Consider the following 24510-nt stretch of genomic DNA (forward strand, 5'->3'; position numbering starts at 1 on the left):
CAATTACATAAAAGCATAAACACTACAAACAGAAAACTACAATATGGCACAGCCATTTGTTAATATTTAAGAAAGAAACGAGCTTTATTGGTCACATACATGATCATACAGAGTACAACATGCAGTGAAATGTGTCGTGCCCGAGCTGTGGACAGGCTGCAGATGTAGCCGCGCCATTCCAGGGCTTGGTGTTTGGCATGGGGGGCCTAGCCCGGACCTTTACTGGATACTGGGAGGGAATCGAACTTGCGACTTCCGCTCCAAAGGTGTGTGGTCTTACCACAACACTATCCAGCTTACGAGACCTTTGTGGTCTCGTAAAAAACTATTTGCTCATAGTTTTAGCAACCCTTTCGCTTCTCCTGCTGATGGTGCAGATTTAATCATTTTTATGCTTTGTGCAGTTTTACACTGCTTCCACAGCTAATGGAAATTTGATTGGTCTATTGGTATTCATCACAGAATATTCAATGATTAAAATGAAATTCACTTTGATTTGGCTAAAACTGAAGTGATTTCCACTTATCCCTCAATATGGGAGCATATTAAACTCTTTAGATATCATATTTAAATATATCAAGTTAAAATTTGAAAGCTTTAATGCACAGCATTTATGTTAGAAATTAAATGCATATCGGGAAAATATGGAATATTGAGACACTGTTTGACTGCAATTCTATCTTTATGCCAAAAGACTTTGCTTTGTGTTCTTCATAGCTCTCCATAACCTGCTCGTCTTGAAGCAGGCAGCACTCAAGCAAGAGACTAAAAAAAAAAACGAAGAAGAGTTAAATGAAGAACACCTAGGTTCAAAGAGAAAGCTGATAGTTTTAAGCTTCTGCTTATCCAGCCCGTTAATGCAAATAAACTTGCTTCATAGCACACCCGTCAGATCGAGTCCAGATTAGTTGCTGGTTAGATAATTCTTCTCTTGGCTCTTCCTTCCTGCTCCACGCAGTGTGTTTGTTCTTTGTAACAGGCAACAATAACAGCATGACTAGCTATCCAGCCCTCTGTAGAATACTAGTAACTCTATTTTGGGAAAACTGGAAGGAAGCCTGTGATGAGGCCTTAAGATCTATGCAATTAAATTCAGTTTAGGATCACTCATGAAATTAATCTTTTTCCACAATATCCAGTCTAAAAACAGATATTTTTTTTCCACTCTCTGCTGGTACAGGGAAAGCAAAATGCAGAAAAGTGTCTGGCTAAGGGAGAAAATAAATAGAGTGTAGGTTTTGCTGCTGTAGCTTCCAGTGTGAATACTAAGGCTTCAGGGTAAAACAAGCTCAACGAGGACATCCATGAATAAATCAGGAAGACTGTTGAAAGTCCAGAATCTGAATATCTACTATCAACTAACAGCTGTTAGTCAGTAGTGGTCCCATGCCACTTGTAAGTGTGTTTTTGCCTTCACGTGGTGTTTGGAAAGTCCAGAATCGGTGCCAGCACACTCAGTACTAAACAAACCGAAGAAGAAAAGCACTTTAAACTCAACATGGGCAGTATTAAAAGGACAGTCGCCCTCTTTGGTCCCTGGACTTTTGTCTTCAACATTAGTGCAACCCACTCACTCCCACACAGGCACACAAATATATCTAAACCTGTGAAGCTCCCTGCTCTGAAAATAGCAATTAGAGAAGAGACTGAGAGGCAAGAGAAGGAAAGAAAAATAGAGGAAAACATAGCACAGTAGGTCGTGCGTCATCCCAAGAGATTGCAAGGGCTATTACTCATGGCACGCTTTAATAGAAAAGCAATGCTTTACCTTCTTCACTCAAATACCTCAGGTGCTATTTTAGTGTCGTTGAGCTGCAAAATGGCACAGCTCAGCCCTTCAAAGATGAAGGCTGACAAAGATGGTGGGTGGGTGTTCGGCTCAGCGAATAAGGACGTGCATCTATAGTTCTACTGTGTCTACTGATGGAAACAAGGGCTAGAGGGATTCACGAAAAAATTGAGAATTTGGGCTAAACAAATGGGAGGAAACTATAAAAACAAGATCAAATGGGCAGTAATTTATGGTGGTATCAAGGAGCGGAGGCGGTAGCATCCTGAGCTGTGTACGACAGCCTTGAGCTGAAGCTTTTATAATGTCTCCCCCCAACTGGCTTCATCAATAAGCAGGGAGCAGTTCTTATATGTCAACTCCTACACAGTTTGAACTCATAAAAGCATTTCAGGAAGATCACTCAGGAGAGCATACTAAATACTGACAGATATGTTCACATGAACTTTCACAGTGGGAATAGCTAGAAAAGCTACAAGCTTACCCTGGCGAATGAAAACTTTATTAAAAAATAATAATTATATAACAAAATCGTGAACACGTCAGACAGATAGCACACTATTTGTCAGAATGTATGTTACCTCACTCGTTCTGAAAATGACCCTGTAGTTGTACTGCTGTCCATGGTCTTTGTGTTCCTCCAGCTTCTCCCTTCTCAGACTCACCGCCACAGGGCCCAGATTCTCGTCTACCCCCAGGTAATTCCAGTGCTCTAGGGGTGAAGAGCATTGGGATTTCAGACGCAGACATAAATTGATGACAGAGAAAAGGAAAGATAAAACTACAGAAACGAAGAAAACCTGAGCGATTATTCCACTATATGTATTGTAGCTGAATTATATCAACTATTAAAACTTTACAGAACGTTCGCACCTTTACTAATTACTCTTCGCTGGTTCCCAGGTTTTCTCGCGTGTAATGCAGAGTGAAGTATAACTTTTGCACCTTGTCTAACTAGTGTCTAAAACACTACAAATGGTATTTTCTCTGCCAATACAGTCCACAGCATTTGCTCTAAGACTGGAAACGTTCAGTAAGACAAATTGAAAAGCACCCATTAAAGTTGAAGAACTACAAATCAAAAAAGCCCAAACTATCCAGTTTTCTCACCTCTGAGATAAAAGTACTTTCGGTAGTAATAGGCGCCAAGGTCAACATGTTCCACAATGTATCGTTTGGACCTGTCGGCATGTTGACTAGGCCCGTCCTTGGAAGCCTCCAACACAGCCACACCTGCATTGGTAAAATGGGTAGTGAGGGTGGCATCCAAAGGGCCTTCTTCTGTACTGCCAGAGGAATTGCTTGAGCTCCCACCGCTTCCTATGCTTCCCTGCTGGAAGATTAATAAAAAGGAAAGGTAAAGCCAGCAAGCTGTAAACCACATCATCCTATTTTTATCTTTACATCTTAAATATGCAGAAATCTGAGAGCTGTGTTTTCAAAATGCAGATCTGCAGACTGCAGCATCAATATTAAAACAGCAGAACCCGAGAAACCATTTTATATATTAAAATGCATTACAATATTTGCATATATCTAAGAAAATATAATGACTACTCAAGCAGACCTACCTGTTTAACAGGAGAAATGTTCCTTTCACCCTCTCCACCAATCTCATTCCTGAAACAAGGGCAGCTGAGAACCAAATCATTGCTCTTATCATCGCCAGGGTCCAAGGCAGGGTTGGTACCGCCTCCTGTCCCCTCCTTGCTTAGCTCTTCTTGGGAGCCACAAGGTGACCCATACACTCCACTCTGATTAGACGAAAGGGAGGACGAGGCCGAAGCAGAGGCGGCAGCAGCAGCAGAGGCACCAGTAGTGGTGTTTTTGCGTTTGGCTCCAGATTGCCGACTTTGAATCGCCTCATTGAGGTCAAAGAGTAGAGACTGAACATCAAAATGGGCAAATCCCTTTTGGCACGCCCAGGGTTTGGGAGGTGGTCCACTCTCATCCCCTTTCCCACCATCTTCAGCATCTGAGCCAGCCCTTGATGTGTCACCCTCCACCTTTACACTGCGCAGCTTACGGAAGATAGACTCTCCACCCGTTTCTGATTTTGACCTTCTCTTCAAATGCTTCTCTCGTTCCTTCAGCCGACTGGCAGGACTACCTCTGGCTGGACCTAAAGGTCCATCTGGCAGATCCAGAGCAGCCTGTTTAATGGGAGCAACAGTAAGGAGTTCTGTTAGCCTTTCTGGAGCTGGGCTTCGCTGATCCGGGGCCTCAGCGGACTGGTATCCCTTTAGCATATCAAAGAAGCTCTCTCCTGACACACCATGCTTGTCTATAGATGAAGTGCTGCCATATTCCCGGTGCATGGGTGTCCACCCGGAGAACGACCAGCCCTCGTTCCCATCCCCGTCGAGCTCACTGATAGTTATATCACTGTTACTGCGTTGGCGGATGCGTCTCATGCCCTTGCGAGGGGAACCCAGATAGCCATCCGGTGACAGGAAGCGATTGTCCTTCCCCTTGCTTTGCATCTTGCTCTTTAGTGTGTTATGGATGTTGCGCAGCATGGATGAGTCCTGTGGGCTTATCAGGTGACCCAGCTTGGCTGAGAGATTGCTATGGGCTGTGACGGCTGACACCCCCCCTCCTCCACTGCCACCACTACCACCACTACCACCTCCTCCACCACCACCTCCTCCCCCTCTTTCAAGTCTTTCTCTATCTCCACTTCCTGACCCTGAAGAGCTAGTGGTGTTGGTAGAGCTGGGTGAGTCTGTTTCCACGGTGATGTGCCAAACACCCCCTCCTCCCCCATCTTTTCTTGGCGGCCAGTCAGCTACACGAGCCCGAACCCCCATCTTTGGGACACCAGGGTTGGTGCCCGTGGTTGAAGAAGAGGAGATGTGGGCGCTCTCACTGCGAGGCGGTGGTGCCCCTCCATTAGGCAGTCGCAGACGACGAGTGTAGAACTCATCGGTAGCCGACACCGAGCCCCCAACTGAGCGCTCTGTTTGAGAGCGCTTCAGACTGGTCATGACGGAGTCGGGAAATGGTGTTGGGAGGGGAGATGGGAGGGAAAGGTAAGGATGGGGTGCTAATGAGATTAGATTCGGGTCAACATAACGGCCACTGAGTGAAGTGATTCAAGAGGCTAAGGGACATTTAGTGCTGTGGAAACAGAAAAGGAAAAGTAAACAGGAAAAATTCAATATTTTCTTTAGTAATATAATAATTATTGTAGACCAATATTTAATAACTATACTTAACAAAAGGGGAGCAGTGAAATGGTTAAAGCTTAAGAACCAATGGAAAAATGAGTCGGAATTTTACAGGTCAAACACTGAGCTTTCAAAACGTTTAATTAAAAATTGCAATATACATATTATATTCAACACTTATCAATAGTTGCATCACAATACTTGGGACATTAAGAGAAAGTTCACCAAAAAATCTAATTTATATTTTCTACAAGGTGCATACAATGGAACTAAATGAGAATTGCCTTACAGCAGCATTGGATTTCTGAAAACATAACCCTTAAAAAATGCTCCCAAAAAAGAGAACTACATAAATAAATAAATAAAAATCATTGTAGGAACCAAAAAGTGTCCATCTCTTTGGGGGGATTTTGGACACCATAAGGCAAGTGTGATCAGGATCTATTACATTCATGAAAAGCCTGTCATGTCTGGAGACGATATGCCCAATGGTCAGCTTACACGAGGACAATCTAGAAGAATAAATGGCGCTAATGATTTTAACCATTAAAAAGGGGGGAAAATTATTTTGTACCTCTACAGTAGTGAGTCTTGATGAAGAGAAATGAGTTGATGGCCAACTTTTATTGTTGAAGATTCTTACAAGCAGTCTGCTTAGGAATCAGGTGACAGGGGACTATCTGGAACTCGGCAACTGAGAAGAAGACCGAAGACAAGTCAGATTACAACCCAAATTACATTCAGTGCTACATACTCTTTAGTATTACATTTCTTTCAGATACTCTACTGCAGTAGTAAAGAAATAGGAAACTACGGTATTTTTGTGAAATTTTGAGATCCTCATACACAGCATACAGAATATACTCTAGGATTTAGAGTCTATCCATTTTTACTGCAGTGTCAAAGATTAGATCCCCCGTTATTTAATTAACAGCTACATGAGAACCTAGTAATTTTACACATCAAGCCCAGTCTGCTATCTAGTCATAGGGAGTATTTCACAGCCTGTAAAGTTGAGAATGATGTCTCCTCAGGCTCTTTAGAGTACATTTCCCAGCAAAACCCTTTTTCCAAAATTGGAGCCTCTTAGCTTAGACTTTGCAATGTGTTATAAAACTACCAGCGTATAACATCAAAAGTATTAGTATTCAACAAGCAGCAAGAGTCTTAAAAAAATGCTATATTTAAAAATATCTTTAAAATATATTTTTTCCCCCCTTTCTCTTTATGCAATGGTGGATGCCCAATATTAACACGACAAATAATAAAAACATTTAAAAAAAAGCTTAAGCTTCAGCCTGCTCTAAAGTAAACTCCTCTTACTTCAGACAGTTTTTTTTCCTTCTCTTGTATACCCATTATGTTATAGATCAGCAGGTTTAATATGGCCATGTCCACCGCAGAGCTCTGGCTCATTGATAGTGGCAGTCAATCAGGACAAAGTTAGGTAAAGTTAGGTTGTTTGGCAAAATGAATGAACTTGGGGGCTGGACCAAGTCACAGTGCAAGGTAAGTAAACATTTGTTTGAAATGTGGATCATGCAAAAGTACTCTAGTAGACATTATAAGGTTAAAATGTATATTAGATAACTAGAGCCACTTAAGTACCTTAAGGATGGAGATTAAAGTAATACAGCACAAAAAAAAAACCCCTCACAGGATGCCACAGTAAGGATGTGCAGCTCATTTAGTCAGTCAAACACAATGTGGCAGTAATTGCTTTACAGCACTATTCACGAGTTTAAGAAGGACCAGCTTGCTCCAGTATGTGCTCGTCTACTGGTGGGTCCATAATGATGCACCACTTCTCCCTTTCAGACCACATTCTGAATCACCATGGTGATACACAGTTTTGTACAGTGCATCTTTTAGTAAGAGTGTGTGTATGTGTGAGTGAGTGAGAAAGAAGAGGGGTATTGATCGCTTCCCACAGAACTCGCTGTGAGCAGTTTTCATGAAATTACCTTTTCTTGGTTTGTGGATTAACCGGGAAAACCACAACAATAGGTGTAGCAGAGTTGTTGAGCGTTTTGAGTGTAATCTTTAATGTAAGTGGAACAAACACTGGATCGCTAACATGATTCATGGTTATGTCACAAATTTCTCCAATGTCTTTAAAACCGAAACCATCTACGCGGTTCAGCTCCAAGTAGTAATTAAGATATTTTTTTATACCATCTGTAACCTGACCCTGATCTGAAAAAGATCTAAGGTGCTTTGGTGTACTACAGAATCTGCTCACTGCACACCAAATTCTTTCTCATTTCACTTAAGCATATGTGTGTCTGAGCACAAGTATCTATTTCCCTTACACACATAATGAGGAGCCAAACACTAAGGGAACATTTTGGATTTCCTGAAGAGGCCTCTCTATTTTCTGCAGATTGTATTGGGACAAAAAACAATTCTCAATTGTCGTGTCTCAACTGGTAAATTAGTACAACTGTTTTCAAACGGGTTACAATGATTTGCAAATCACTGCGTTTTGCTTTTATTCATTTTTTCCAGAAACACATTAGTAGAACAGATATACAATCATCTTGGGTGCTTTATAAACAGTTTCAAATGTCTCAAAAGAGAGCGAACTGTGAAACTGAAAGAACATGAATATAGATGAATCTCCTGCGAGGGATTTTCTTCTATGCCAGCAAAAGCTTGTCAGACTTTTTACTTCATTGGAAATATCAAAAATCAGTACGACGCTGGCATGCTTTCAACCCACTGTAGACCAACATCGATTGGTTCAACCTTTTCCCACCCGAGGCTCCTTTAATTAAACTCAAATGAACAGATATTCTCCCATTAACCAAAGCAGAAGAAGGGGCTGAGAAACTATAAGACTGTTTCCCAATATTCAGACACATTTTGGTCCTACTACAGACAAAACTGGCCATTGCGGCTCTGTTTGCAGTACAGTAATGCCTGCAGTACTTGTCATTCCAAAATAGGAGATCTCTAGCTTCTGTTGTAGACTGTCTGACTGATAAAGGCCCTTGTGGATGAGGACACCACTTGCGCAATAACACCCAATCCTGAGGCTCATTACAAAAGTATGTAAATACAAGTTGATAACATTACTGACCTCGAAGCTAATCATAAGAGGCTTCTTCTACCAAATAAGAACAAATTTCAATTTTGCTTACCCAAATTAATGCAAACAAGAGAATAAGTGGATGTTCTAATCACTTGTGCCAGAAATATCCACAAGCTGCTTAATTTGCACAAAATCTGCTGCGCTGATATTAGGTTAAAAATATTTTTTCTAATTTTCCCATTTATATACAAATCTTGTTTACAACTGTTTTACATATTCTGTTGTTACACAAAATCTGATTAGGAATAGTTCTCGACGACATTCCTGCTTATTTTTGATCATTTCAGCAGAACATATCATCCTGGGTAAACAGTCCCATTATCCATTTGGCTGTGCAGAGGTAAAAACAAAGCACACATGCTGGTCTTTTGAACATATTCGATCATTCAAATCAGCAGTGTCACATCAGCTATCACTATCAAAAACAGCACATTTGTTTTTACCTCCTGTTCCACAAAGTCTGCTATGAACCAGTGTTGTCTCCAAGATACTACCACTCAAAAACTGTATCCCAAATAACTAGCTGCAGAGTCCCCTTCACTTATTCCACAGAGGATTGCGTAGTACTTTTTTAAAAAAAAAAAAAATATGAGTTGGATAGTACGTGGAGAGAGAAAAAAAAAAAAAAAAAAACAGTGAAAGAGTTTGAGAACTGAGCAAACAGGAAGAGGATTAAACTGTATGCTAGGCTGGAAGACTGGGAATTCAAAATGAATGAATGTGGCGTTGCACGCATCTATGCAGCCACTGAGGACCAATTATACTGACAGATACTCAGTAACCTTTAGCAGTGTCTAAATGAGGTCGATTCCTGAGGTAAACGCGCAGCATCCTTGGCCCAGTGAATGTAATGGCTGCTGATGTTATCTGTTGGCCCAGCTGGCAGGAAACTGTCGACAGAGGGACTTATTTACTTCTTACAAATGATAGTGGCTGGGACCCCAAGCACATTATCACACAGTGAAAGCGGGTGTGTAATATCATATCAAGCACTTGATTTTAAAGATAAAAATCTAGACATTTACATGAGAGCAAGTTCAATTCTCTACAGTGGGAATTTTGCACACAAAAAAAAACAAACCCAAAAATAAAATAAAAAAAAACATGATTTTTAATTTGACTGTTGTGCATTTGCAGATGTCTTACAGCGTGGTTACTGTAAACTTCCATAGTAGGAATCATTACAGTGGCTAGTACTTTCTTGTACATACAGACATATAAATGTCTCGAGACATACTTGGAAAAATGTAAACTAACTGAAATACTGCAGATTTACTATGTATTATAATAAATCAGATATCATAGGGCGAGAGGCGGGGTACAACCTGGACAGCTTGCAGAGCTAAAACAGAGAGACAGACCACCATTAACACTCACATTCATACCTATGGCCATTTTAGAATCAGCAATTAACCTAACCCCACTAACTTAATTTCTTTAGGCTGAGGAGAGAAACCAGAGTGCCCAGAGAGAACCCGTGCAGGAACGGGGAAAACACACAAACTCCACACAGAAAAGACCCAGTCAGATGATGGATTTGAATCCAGGACCTTCTTGCTGTGAGGCAATTTGTTAGCACTGTTAAACAATCATTACTATTTATAAAAGAAATAGTACTACTGGCATTAGCATTGTATAACTGACACCATTACCATAAAAAAACAACAAAAAAAGCAGGGTTTGTTTTGGCTCAGAATCGCTGTGGGGATGACTATGTACAGAGGTACAATGAGCTAATAACATGGTTTAAAAAAAAAGAAAGAAAAGAAATGATTATAATTCTGGTGATTTTTCTTTTCCTCTGGCTAAAAACCTCTGAGGCAACAAAACCATGAACAGGGGCGTTGGCTGCTTGTCATCACTGGGAGCACCCTTTAAATATTCCTGTGTTCTGCTAAAAAAAAACATTTCTGCTCTAAAGTAACATTCAGAATGTGGAAATCCCTTTGTTGTAACCCATTAATTTATCTTAAATTAAGCAGTCACTGTTTGGCGACTGGCAGTTACGGCCCTTTCCAAGTAAACGTTCCACATCATTCCAATAAAAGTTTCCATGAGGATTTCAACCTGGAGTTGGTGTAACTGTCTGAATAAATAATCACTTAACAGTGACTTCAGTGTGACCTCATCATTACCAGTCAGAGATGATATGGTATGCAATTCCCCCGAACATTTCCTGCAAAGAATTATGTAATGCTGTACCAATTACTGCGGGTACAAAAGTCATGTCTAGAACAGATGTTTTGTTGCATTCACTCCCACACACATACACACTTCCTTTTATATGGTGAAGTGGCTGGTGAGTGTAGTTTTTCCTGTCATTCAATAAAAATAAACTGACATGACACTGCAACTTGAGTTTTGTAATTGGAACACGTCAGCTATATGTGACGTCAGATGAAAACCATTAGACACATTTCTCATTTTTTCAGCTGCGCATGTTTAAAAAAAAAAAAAAAAAAAAAATGGTAATAATCACCAAAGCTGATGTGTTCTAACTATAGGATGTAAGTTAAAGTATCACTTTGACGAGTGTCTAGACTCAGTGGTAACTTCGCTTCTTACACTAGTTAAACTGCTTGTTTACACAAATATCTAATCAGCCAATCACATGGCACTAACCCAGTGCATTTAGGAACAACCTCCTAAAGTTCAAACCAAGCATCAGAATGAGGAAGAAAGGCGATTTAAATGACTTGGAATGTCGCATAGTTGTTTGTGCCTGTCTTTGTTGGTCTGAGTATTTCAGAAACTCCCCACACAGCCATCTCTTAGGTCTCTCGCCAGAGAATGGCCTAAAAAAGAGAAAATATCCAGTGAGATGAAGTTCTGAGTCAAAATGCTTTGTTGATGCCAGAGGTCAGAGAAGAATGGCTGACTGCTTCTGTCACTTTATGACTACTGCACCCATCTTCTGATGGCTGCTTCCAGGAGGATAACGCATCACGTCACAAAGTTCAGATCATCTCAAACTGCTTTCTTGAATGTGACACTGAACAGCTGTATGATGCAGTCATATCATTATGGACTAAAATGTCTCCAGCCCCTTTCTGAATCTATGCCCTGAAGAATTAAGGCAGTTCTTAAGGGGGGGCAACCTGGTAACAGCAAGATGTACCTAACAAAGTGGCGAATCAATGTAGATGTTAATACTTAACTGGTCTAGTTAGTATGGTAAAATGATGTACGAGCAACAACACTGATGAAGAATAAATAAAACCATGGAGATTTAAATATTAACATATATATATTTTTTTTTAAATGTTTCTGCCAGTCCAAAGTTGCCAATAAGCAGCCCAGGTGTGCCACTGACTGTCACTGTGAGACTATTAATATGCTTCAGTGCACAGTGAGTCATGCACACCTGAATATTACAGAGCAGATGAGTTCTCACTGACTGATGGAGGCTAGTGCTGCACCATGAAAGGAGACCGTTAAAGAGAGGCCAGTGAAAAGAGAGGGCACATAAAGTTTAGGAATAAATGTATTGAGTGTGAATGGTATGGTATCTGTGTGCATGTGAGCGGATCAGGTGCAGAGGAACGCTACGATTTGTTTCTTCAATCCATTCAATTAGTATTTTCAGAAAGGTGCAAAGAAAATTAATAGTCTCCACTCATTAATCAACCTGTATTGTGTTGAAGAAAATGGATAGTTTTCCCAAACCTGTGTTTAGCAAAGATACTGTAAGTACCTTCCAATCAGAGACCAGACAGAAGTGTGGAGGCAGAAGATTTAAGAAAACAAAAAGAAAAGAAAAAGGTGAAGAAAAAAAGAAGCATAACTCTCCAACTGTGGTGTTCTTCTGTTAGTAGATATTTGACAATTACACACCTGTTTCCCCAGACAGACATCATTACTACACCAACTGGTGAGTCAAGTCAAGTCACGTCATGTTTTTCTACGTCCTGACAACGCATACTACGTTATGTCTCCATGGTTTTCACAGGCTCAAAGCAGAAACAGTTTCTGACCCAGCCCATGCTTCAAACTGTAGGCCTCTGGACTTGCAGTATATAATGGGGAAAAACCAACTGAGCGTAAATTCAAAGAGATATCGCTTCCTGGATGGTTGGTGGTGCAATGCAAGCCTTATGTGAGCAGTGCCAATTACAAATAACAGAAAGAGAGAAACACTGACTCAATCTTTGACAGCATGTCCTTTTGTACACCAGGTGCCAAAACACTGGTGGCATCAGTGTGACCACTGAGGCAAGTTGGTTGCCTCAACCAACTGGGGTCCAGATTATGATGCAGACATTTAGTTTGCATTTCCATGTCTCTCTCTCTGTCTGTCTCATAAGTTAAACAAACAAAGCAAACAGAGAGATGATGAGCGGTGTTGCATCACATTCTTGTTTTCTCACCCATGTCATCTTTCCCAGGCTCAGCAGCATTACATACTCCAACTTTCAATTGGTTTAAACCTTCTGCCAATGTGGCCCGACAGTTTCAAATATTTTGAAACTTCCTGAGGACTTCGGCAGTTTCAAAGTATATAAAGAGAAATTTTAAAAAGTAGCACTGATAGTTTTAAGTGTTCTCAGAAACCACAAATCACAAACATGTCAACAATAAGAGTTCTGCATTAATGATGTCCCCTAAACAACGAAATGTGTGCATGTCACACAGTAACCGTCATGACCTACAGCAATTTTGAATACTATAGAGCCGTTTGAAAGATAAACAGCTTTTCATCTCAGCTTGTCTGGGCATAGATGAGGAAATGCTAGGCCAAGACACAAAGGGAAGATAAGGAGAAAAAAATAAATAATAAAATCAAACATTATTCTCTTTGAAAGCTGCCAGACAGCGGGCAGTCCAAAGTGTTGGAGTTTCTGCTCAGAGGCTTTCAAAGTGAAATTGTAATTGTGTGGAAAGATAAACGTGGTTTTCAGATTTTTTTTTTCCCTGTCTTCTCTCTGCAGAGCTTGGTGGTGAGCTTGGGGTCTCCTCTCTTGCTCACTAAAATGTAAGAGGGGACTTTTGAGAGCTCTGAAGTCTGCTGTTTATTCTATAGCACTTCCACTTCCCCAGCTACCACAGAATAACATTAAAAGCAGTGGGCAGAGAGTAGCATTGAGATTTGAGTGATGAGAGACGGTCTGTGTGTGTATGTTAGCAAGAGTTACAGCAATGGGCTGTCACTTTAATGCTGGAATATATGAATTCTGCTCAGGTTCTAGGTGTCTATGAGCTTTTTTTAACACAGATAAAAATTACTTTGGTAGATAGCACAGGTGTTAAGGCATCAGCATACCTGCCTCTGGTGACTGCACCACCATTTTATTGAACAGATTTACTCAATTTCATTCAATTTTGCACTCAGTTCTTATGAGGCCATAGGAGTAATGATGTCCTTAGCAAAGCCACACCTCCTGCAATGTGTGTTGTAATCTTCACTTTACTGTTCTAAAGTTTTGGCCATGCATGCATGTTAGTGCATGTGAGTCGCTCCCTTTGAAACTGCTGCCTCTCCCCACATTTACAATGAGACTTGGGAATTTTCACACCTATAGCTGTATGTTTGCTCTGGCCTGAATTAGATGGTGAGTTTGTTTTCACAAGATAGAAATGTCCAAGCAAAGCAAAATGTGTAAGGAAAAAAACATGCGAACAGTAAATACAGAAGGGAACTCCTGTTTTTCTGGTGCATGTGTGAGAAACAATGTTAGTGAGGCCATGGTTCATTCTCCGCCTGGATACTACTACTATTATTTAGGTTTCCGTAGTTTGCATGGATCCAAGAATACAAAGCATAGCCACAAGGCCCCATTCCTTTATACCTTTTAGAGCTTCTATCAGCTGTTGGTAAAAGAAAGAGAAGACAAAGAAGACATGACAGAATTTTACAGCCCCCCCCCCCCAATTCTCTGGATTTCATGATTTTACCGTTTTTAAAAACTACTCTCACCTTCAGTTGTTTACCCGATTTCATGTACTTGTGTTTACTCATTATAGTCGGCTGTATGTGAACAGCATTAATCATCATTAAGGGCTCTCCTTGTGGCGTAGCTCAACTTACTCACCAACCTCTGCCTTTCTGTCATCAGCAGAGAAAGAACCAAGAGAATCACGTATGTATTTTCTCAATTTACATTATGGCGGGTGGATAGTGTTACATTAACAGAAAGGTCTGACATACTGGGTTTCCTGGATGAAAAATCTATCTTATTGTACATGTGTCAGTGGAAGAATAACAACTTATCTGGTGGAAACTCTGTGAGAATGGTGCACATCATCACAGATCAGAGATTCAGATTGTTTTTATCTATTATGCTGGTACTTTAGTGTGTTATCTACTGGCTCTGAATGCCATACATCAAAAAGATTCCATGTACAGTATTGGTTAATACAATGTGGTTTTCAAATACCACATGTATAATTATGCTTTTAACAGATTAATTAGGAGAGAGCAACACCTTAACTACTTAGGTTACTTAGGAGAAACTCACTTAAGCACCACTTATGCTTTGATCAGATAGGAAACTGTCTACATCCTACTAGCTTCCTAGTGCAAAATAACCTTGTAATGCTCAATTTCGCCATTTACCCAGCCTTCACCATCATCTAAGCCAAAAACAATATTTCACTTGAGAATTCCTCAGAAGCAGAATATCCTGACCAGATTCTCTAAACACTGTCCTGAGGTCATTAACATGCCTTGAAAGCAACACATTTACAGCTTTCCTACGTCCCCTGCCTGCAAGCAAGCATGTGTATACATGTTTGTATTTGTCCCAGAACTAAACATTAGAAACCAACTATGCTCTTGGACAGTCAGGAATTCTGGTGAGGTATCAAATGGGGGTTTTAGCATAAAGACAAGTCAGGTAAATCACCAACTCTATATATATGACCATAATTGCTAATTATAGCTACATTTTTTGAAGCATAGTATCCATTTTTAGTTTATGAAATGATCTGAAATAGTAGGAATATTCAAAGATATTTCTCAAATAAGGTAACAGTCAATGCCTTTAGCGAATGTGGACCACTTGTGCTTACAAGCAAAGTCAGCCCCCAGAGGTCCATTGTAAGCCAAGAAATACCCTGCCGTCGTGTGCACTTTAAACCACACAGGACAGTATCTGGGTCGTGCGAGTTATGATAAATCAGGTCCATTAAGCCAATTGCCCTCATGAAATGCTGGTCTATTATTCATGCAAGCAAAGAGGATTTTTCCTAGGATAAAGGGTGGTTAGTTAGTTAGTAGAAAGCTACGGTGACTTTTCTTTTAGGTGTATCAACTTGACTCGCACTTTAACGACTTATGAGCATTTTTTACTTTTCATATGTGGTCATTCATACATGAGGACTGAAGTTAGACTTCCTTAAAACAGCATCCTTCAATGTGAGTTTAAATAATATTACAGAAAAACCAGCAAAGATAGCTCGACATTTGCACTGAAAGTATATTTTATTGGTAAGATATGTCGCAAACAGGCAATGCAGGTATTAGGTATTGTTATAGTAACAACATTATTATCATTTAATAAATATTAATGTAACAACAAGCTGTAGATTACTCATTTATGCTCTGCCTAACTTTGTTTGCATCCAGCTGATTGTTGTGTTCGTGATGTTCCAAAAGCATCTGTTGCCAAGAGCGAAGTTCTTTACATTTTTAATTTTTATTTATCGGCTAATATATGAAAATTATTTACATACGTCAGCTGATAATATCAGCCCTCATAATATCGGCTGAGCTGTAATAAACAAGTCAAATTTTATTTCCAACTTCCCAACAATCCATGAGACACGTAAAAAATTTAATTACAAAATTTTTTTTTTTTTTAACTAAATAAAAAATATATAATAATAAAAAACATTTCTGAAATATTGAAAAGCTGTACCTGCAATTCCACCTGTATAAGTATAATGTAATTAGTGTTGGAGAGCTTAATCATAGACAAAAACCTGCTAGGGGGTGATACCTGTGAATGCAAAAAGACCTGCGACCGCATAGCCTATAAAGCTTTGTGGCTTAATCCTGCTGAGTTTGTGGGCTCACTCACACATTTAGCGTCATACTGAATACAAAACAAAATCTATTTTATAATAGAGTGTGGTTTTAAAGCCAGACCTGCCGCCTTCTCATTACATGTGGTTTCAAAACACTAAGATGGTGATGGCAAAAATCCTACAGCCACCTCAAAGTAGCTACAACCATCTTTTATACTGTCTGTGTGCTTGATCAGTTTTCACAGATAGTCATGTTTTATATACTGATTTTACAAAGATTTGTGTTGCTAAATCAAAATAGCTGAGTTGTTTTCATTTGATGTGTGATATGTCGAGCCACAGTATCTACTTCAAAAGCAATTACTTAAAGAAAAATTGCCTGAAAATCAGTTATTTCTGTCACTCTTTGCTGCAAAAATGCATACAGTCACACCTTGTTCAGTCTAGTGTGTCTACATAAAGACAATAAATAAGTAAAACACTGAAGAAGGCACACGCAGACAGACTTAAGGTCCTATCTGAGAGGTTCCAATCCATTTACCATAGCCCTACAGTGCCTAAAATAAGCAACTAAATCTACCGAAGGCATTACGTTTGATGGCAACTGTACACGCAATAGCTGCACGATCTGAGAGTGTTTTGAATACTAGCAAAACTACATATTTGAACATGAACTTGAAATTAAATAAACTTAGTTAATCTAAATAAATCAAGAAGTGAAGTAGCTTGCACTGATAAACATCCCATTTACCACATTCAGTAACTCTGGCATTAATGCACAAAATGTCATCATCATAATACAAAACTGTTCAGCTGCTTAGCATTTAAGACGTCATTTTCTGGACTGCAACATGTCTCAGCCATTCTAACTTCAGTAGTGAGGGTGGCACAGATAAATATTCACCCATTAATCGAGTTTAATTTGGCTTTATGTGAGTAATCCAGCTCGTTTTGATGGTGTTGACAGCAAAACTCCATTTAAAGAAACGTTTAAAGAAACCAGGCAAATAGATCAGTCTGCAGTGCTCAGACAGCAGCAATGAAGCTGCCTGGTCTTCTGCAACTGCCACCTCCACACCACCGCCAACAGCCCACTAATCTGTGCCAATCAGATGACGCTAAACAACCATTTGTTGTTGAATTGGGCACCAGTACACGCCCCCTCCTCATTTCAACAGCCACTGCAGACCCTAGCAAAATGCTGGCAATGTAGCAAATGCAGGCACAGCAGTGAGGGTGACAGAAATAGCAGAGTGGTGAATAATAGAGAAAAAGAACTGTGGTGTAATTAACATGGTGGCTGGGGGCTGATAGAGGGGCCGTACAGAGATAAAGAAAGGCACTGAAGAGAGGGTGCTGCGAAAGAGGATGTAGGAGAGATATGAAGAGAAAAGATGAGAAATTAAAAGAATAAAAAGAGCGAAGAGAAAAGTTTTGGAAGACAAAAGCAGAGAAGCAACTGTAAGAAACAGGGTAGGTTAGAGAGGAAAACAAACTAGGTCTCTGTCATCTAATCTAAAAAAGTAAATAAAAACACTGGTAATTGGCAGAACTGTCATATTCAAATTATGTGGCTTGATTGAGCAACAATCCCACAAAATCAACAACTATAAAAATATAAAAAGCTTTCATGCGTAGTTCCAAAGAAAATCCCAGCTGCTGCTTAACAAGACAATCCAACGTATCAGAGAACTGTGGTACACAATAGCTGTGAAACTGAGGGAGACAGAAAAGGACAGAAACGGAAATGTAGATAATTACACGTTTCCCAGCAGCAAGTACAACTCAACATGGTCTCACTTGCTCTGGTTCAATTCTGCAAAGCAAGAGGATCATTAAACTGGTGACAAGTCATGCATTTGGATATGAAACAAGCCTACGGAGTAAATTAGGATGTCTTGTTTTCCACTGCCTCACAGCACAGGTGACTTATTTAAAAAACAGAGAGAAAGCCATGGATTGCAGCCATCAGAAACGAGCTGCAGATTTCCAAAATGGCGCAGCTCTGCGTGGGCAACGGTGAGCTAGAACAGCACTGCAGTAAGAGAGGAGTGAGTAGGACTGAGAATGAAAGCAGCTCGCTCTCCAGTACTTGTTATATGTGGTAAACATGTAAGCCGAAAGAGGAGGATAGACAGAAACACGGATAAGGTCCATCAAATATGAATGAAGACACAAAAATATTCAAATTCACATCAAAATTCTCAATCTTAAAGGAAAAGCTTTAAAAAGCTCATATTTCTCCAACAGGAACTGGAACTGTTCAAAGTGATCACCTATAGCTTACCAATCAAGATGATTGATTATGGTGCAGCTTCAACAACCTGAATCTAGCAACAGTTGTGAGGATTTTTAAGACTTTAAGACAGACTGCATTTTTCTCACCCAAACTCTTTGGGTAAACCTCTAAAATGCTTATTTGGTGTTGGAGAAACAACCATTAAATAAAGCAGCAGACTGGGTCTGTTGTGCTCCAAATGTGCTATTATATGCCAACTGCAACTAGGATAAAATGCCACTTTACCCATGTTCAGATTTATTAGACTTTTACACAAACAACCTAGTGTGGGTGAAAAACAGCATTTTGAAAATTAAGACAGTCAAAGCACATGCAGTCTAAAACTCACAATGGGAGAGCCAACAGCAGTGGTTAATGAAATTTAAATTAAAAAAATAACACTGGAAGACAACCAATTAACAGGAAAGAGAGGCTAAACACGATATCTTTGTTGTAATAACTTGACATCAGTAAGAATTTATTAGCTTGCTGTAACAATAGCGGGAAGCTTTTATTCTTACTGCATGAAAATCAGAGCACATGCAACATCAAAGCTACGAGTTACAAAAACTGGTGGAGGAATAGCCTAGAACAACTTCAGACAGGGTTATTCATGTTTTCCTTTATGCGATTTATCTTTTTAAGAGAAATTATATACATTTTCAACAAAGCCTACAAACAGACATAGGCATACACTTTTCCAAAACACCATATAATACCACAAGACCTCAGCTTCTCCATGGACACAGTCATACTCTTTCTTACAAGCCAGTTTTTCAGACACAGTCAAAATTTAAGTATAATTTGACTAATAGTATAAGTGCAGAGGACAAAGTTGGACTAATTTAGTCTAAGCTTGTACAAATTACATTTGGCACCCATTATGATCTGTATAATCAAAGCCTTTTGATTCATTTGTTCAGGCAAAGTAGAAATGTGCGTTTGTACTCTACATAACAAATTTAATACTAAATACTGCTGCTGAATGCTTACAAGTAACCAGTGATGGGAAACCCAAATATTCTTTTTTTCTATTCATAAAGCTACTCTCAGCTGTTCCATTATTCACAAGGTTCTGTTATTCACAGCACTTTTTGATTTGGCAGTTTTTATGTCGGATGCCATTCCTGATAAATGAAAGGAATTTGTGTCTCCTCCAGATATTCAACCGTGGATCTTTTGCTTGTTAGGTGAATACCTAACCCACTACACCAAGGAGTAACTAAAGTTTTTACATTTATGTATTCACTTATTATAAAGACAAAATAAAAGGGGTTATAACTATGGTAGCACAACTTCTTAATTGTAACTACACACTTTGAAAAGTTCCTTTTAGATGTAGTTATCGTTTGTGAGACTTTTAGACTAGTCAAGAATGATCAGTCCTACAAAGAACAATATCAGTAAAAAAAAAAAAGTTTTTAAAAAAGGGATTGTACGGATAGCTGGTTCTGCCTTGTAATGAGATGGGGATAATGCAGACAGCTGTAGTGTGCAATGAATATACAGTAAGGAAACCCTACTCCTTCCTGTTGCTTTCAGACCCAGGGCTATGCCAGCTTGTGCTTTTGCCAAGGAAGCAGTCTCATATTCCAACAGGAAACACATCTCAGCCTCTTCCTGCTTACCCAGAGGAAGTGGCAGGTCAGATGGGGAATGGATGAGACATTTATTCTCATGACTAAAGTCCAGAGTGCTAATTTCCAAGAAAAATATATATATATATAACCACATACAAGCTGTTGTATTAATAACAAAGTTGATTAAGTTTAATAAGTATATGCTACCACATGTCTTCTGCTTTCGATAACATAAGTATTCTTCGATTCTAAATTTCCCTCATTTTAAATAAAAGATGTTTACCTGTCTCTTCATTCTTCATCTACTCTGCCCTTTTAGTTTAGCTCTTATTTTAATGGCATCTGAAAAAAATATACAAAAGCCACCAAACCCAGGTATGCTACAAAACTTCAAGCTTTAACAGTATAAAAGAATTACCTAAATAAGTGTATGCATAACTAAATTTTTGCTTCTAGAAAGTACCACCTGATCATGTGTAGTCAGCCCAAACAAGCAATCCAACTATGTCAATAAATGAACTTAAATATGTACACCGGCCACTTGTTAGGTACGCGTGTTCAACTGCTCATTAAAACAAGTAACCAGCCAGTTGCATGGCAGAAATCCATGGCAATTCTCTGGGTGAAAATGCCTTGTTAATGACAGAGAACACAGGAGCCTTCGAGCTCATAGGACGGCAGCAGTAACTCAAATAACCAGTCGTTGCAACAAAAGTGCGCAGAAGAGCATCTCAAAACACACAACACAATGAACCATGAAGCAGATGGTTTAGAGCAGCAGATTGATGCTGGCTGCCCACCTGCCAGACAAGAACATTAAACTGATGTTATAATTCACTTAGGCTCACTAAAATTGGACCAAAGAAATAAAAAAAAAATTAAAACAAAAATAGGAAAAATGTCTCTCTATCTCAATTTCTGCTGCAACATTCAGATTGTAGGGCTCAGATTCTGGTGTATATACACAAAATAAAGCATGGATCACTCCTTCCTTGTATCAATGGCTGACGCTGGTGGCAGTGCTGTAATTATATGAGGAATATCTCCTTGGCACATTTAGGTTCTCTTAATGCAAATCTAGCACTGTTTAAACACTAGTATTGATGGTGACCACGTCCATAGGTCATCAAGGGATGCTTCCAGCGGGATAACACAGCATGTCACAAAGCTCATAACAGATAACTATTTCACAACTATGAGAAATTCCGAATCACCAGTTAACCTACACCCATTAACTGGATGTCCTTCGATTGTGGGAGGAAGCCGGAGTACCCGGAGATAACCCAGGACCTTCTTGCTGTGAGGCAACAGTGTTAACCACCGTCCCACTGCTTCCCAGTCAGACACAGGAAGCTTACAAAGCTCAGATCATTTCTAATTGGTTACTTGAACACAACAATGAATTCACTGTACTCAAGTGGTCACAGTCACCAGCTCTCAATCCAATAGAGCAGTGGTCCCCAACCTTTTTTGCACCACGGACCGGTTTAATGTCAGACAATATTTTCACGGACTGGCCTTTAAGGTGTAGAGGATTAACAACATAAAGTGATACAACTAAAACAGAAACTGTGGCATTTTGTAAATATAGTAATAAATGTGAATTCACTGTGTAATTGCGTAACTTTATTAGTAGCGTCTTCCTGAAATGCGCCAACAACATTGAGAGTGACATCCTCCTCTCTGCCCCTTAATGCGCTCTGGTCGCTATGGTAACACATAAATATTTCTTTCAAAATAAGACGCATAACTACAACATGGGAAAAGCCCAGGGAAACTGAGTTAATGATAAAAACCCTGAAAACCATAAATTTCACACCCGAGCCTCAACTCTCGCGGCCTGATACCTCACGGACCAGTACCAGTCCGTGGCCCGGGGGTTGGGGACCGCTGCAATAGAGCACCTTTGAGATGTGCTCTAGACTCACAGGTATCACCTTAATGATGCAATTATCCCACTGCATTGAAAAAAAGATGGAGATCTGGTGAAAGTGGAAGTCACTTAATGTAAGTGAATTCACTGTCATGTTCCAGAAACCAGCCTGAGCTTACATGAGATTTGTGACCAGGCATGGTGTCCTGCTGTAGCAGCCATTAGAAGATGTTACGCACACGTACACTCTGCAACAAAACTCAGAGGGGCTATGGTGTTTAAATGGTTCAAACTGTGCCAAAAAATATCCACTGCATCATTACACCGCCACCCGCAGTCCAAATTGCTGAGATTCGATAGATCTGTGCTTTTATGTTGTTTACATCAAGTCTTATAGGCTACTTCTTTTCTTTCATTGTACTTTTCTTCACTTATGAGCAGTTTGCACAGACACGTACATTAGCACAAACATAGCTCCTTTCCCTTCTTTTAATGAGACATAACAGCCATTATTCTGATGCATTTTCAGTTGAGTCTTTACATGAAAACTCTTAAAACATTAAAGCACTCTTTGCAAACAGCCATTAAATGACCAAAATATAAGTCCATGTTATCACAGACATATCATTATACGCAAGTTACTGGAGGCCCTTTTTAAATTTTATTTCACCAACACAAAACATGCTTTTACCATAAGAAAAATGGCTAAACACACGCTCAGTTAAACTCTAATTCACCACAAAGCTTGGTCAACATACCGGTCGTGTCCCTGTAATTAGCCACAACCGCTCTGTCAGTGGCTGCCATGTTACTTTTCATGCAAGTTACTGAACTTCACTTTTTAACCTTTTCTACGTCTCTTCATCTGCAGCTTGGACCACTGATTCTGCCTGAAAGTTCCTATAGGCTACTTATGTACAGCCATTCACTACTTCCTTCTGTTTATGGCTAGCCATCTGTGCTACTTCTATTCAGTTGCTGCTTTAATTACTATAAAATATTACACTGTAATTATATCTATATCTATCTCTCTATCTCTCTATCTCTCTATCTCTCTATCTCTCTATCTCTCTATCTCTCTATCTCTCTATCTCTCTATCTCTCTATCTCTATCTCTATCTCTATCTCTCTATCTCTCTATCTCTCTATCTCTCTATCTATATATATATATATATATATATATATATATATATATATATATATATATATATATATATATATATATATATATATATATTTATTTATTTATTTATTTTTTTTTTAATTCATTCATAATCGTGAACATTGTGAGCCATCGCTGAATGATGCTAGTTCAAAGGCAGCTGATCAGTACAAATTAGGGCTGCACCAATCAGCTGTTGGTGCAATCCTTACTCAAAAAACCTCAGTGAGTAATAGAAACTATTAATTTAGCAATGGATCTGTACTTGGTATCAGCAGAAACCATTCTTTCCTATTCTGACATTTGGCTTAAACCTCAGCAGATCCTCTTGGCCGTGTCTATACGCCTAAATGCATCAAGTTTCTGCCATGTGATTAGATAGTTCCTTTAACAAGCAGCTGAACCAGTGTAACTAATAACGTGACCAGAGAGTGTTCACTTTTAAAAGCTGCCTCTTTCTGTCAGTGCCACAGTCATTAACGTAAGGTAGCAAAGGTGGTGGTGGACTGTGTAACAACTGATTCCCCAGGATTCAGCTATTTGCTATAATTGACACTGGACAGCAATGTCCCATGGTTACTCTGAAACCATTGTCAAAACCTACACACTTCTAAGATGCCCTGTGGCAGTAAAGAATAAATTGCAGCATTTGTACTGGGGCTGCTGCTGACAGGTAGGCAGAGGTTTTTGCCCAATTATAGGAGAAAAGGGATGAAGCAGGATAAGGCGGGCCACTAGAATAGACCTAATGAGGACGTGGTATGATTGCTGTGGGACTCATTCGTGCCCACAGCAGGCGTATTCGATTGGTACAGAATGGCCAGAATGAAGTGGCAGAGAGAGCGACAGAGATAGATATGGAGAGATAATAGAAGTGAGAAGGACTGGTTCCTCACTCAATGTGAGAGTATGTGGGAGGAGATGAGATGCTGAGACTGAAAGTGGGAAAGAAATGGATGCTGGAAGTAAGTGAGTAAGTCAGTCCATCAAGTCAACTATGCTTTCACTCTCTTCTTTCCATCCATCCATGGCTCCCTCCAATCATACATACAAACACTGCAGGCACAGGCGGTGCTGCTAGAACCATCCTGAAAGATGTGTGTCATCAAATCAGTTTAACTTCATGCAAAGATGTTCAAGGTTGTAAAACAACCACTGACATGTGTCAACACTATGGGGCATTTGCCTGCGGCGGAACAAAACCTGGAAAACCTGGGCAAACAGGAAGTGAAGGAAGTGCATTTTCGAAAAGAGTTGATTTCCATTCAGGCAAGAAGTGTTTAAATAGATTCTGCGAACTTAGCAAACCACTGTATAGGAGTGACTATAGATGTAGCTACTATAGTAGACATGGATGCTTGGCCATGTAGGGCTAATACATCAATTCTGTTTGATTTCAATGAAAATGTGAGTGAAGTGCAGACTTTCAATTGTAGCTCAAGGGTTTTTTTTTTTTTTTTTTTTTTTTTAAATTTGCCTTGACTGTTTAAGAGCTCTTAGCACAGAGGTTCATCTGAGGCAAAACTACAAAAAAATGTGTATTTGTCTGACAAATTATAGATCTGGAGCCATTATTAGTTAACAAGGTTAATATCGATA

The 24510-nt window shown here is 39.6% G+C and overlaps 1 protein-coding gene across 2 annotated transcripts in view; it reads right to left on the reverse strand.

Moving 5' to 3' along the window:
- The window catches only part of sipa1l1 (signal-induced proliferation-associated 1 like 1), an 89819-nt gene that overhangs the window by 31738 nt on the left and 33571 nt on the right, over positions 1-24510 (reverse strand). For both annotated transcript variants that reach the window (XM_039598894.1, XM_031730233.2), the window contains exons 3-6: positions 5534-5653; positions 3361-4909; positions 2900-3122; positions 2371-2501 (exon numbers count right to left, since the gene is read on the reverse strand). In XM_039598894.1, the coding sequence (XP_039454828.1) occupies positions 2371-2501; positions 2900-3122; positions 3361-4776 (1770 nt within the window). In that variant the 5' untranslated portion in view covers positions 4777-4909; positions 5534-5653. The remainder of the gene's footprint in view (positions 1-2370; positions 2502-2899; positions 3123-3360; positions 4910-5533; positions 5654-24510) is intronic.

The sequence above is a fragment of the Oreochromis aureus genome, linkage group 15, assembly GCF_013358895.1.
Source record: "Oreochromis aureus strain Israel breed Guangdong linkage group 15, ZZ_aureus, whole genome shotgun sequence".
Lineage (NCBI taxonomy): Eukaryota > Metazoa > Chordata > Actinopteri > Cichliformes > Cichlidae > Oreochromis > Oreochromis aureus.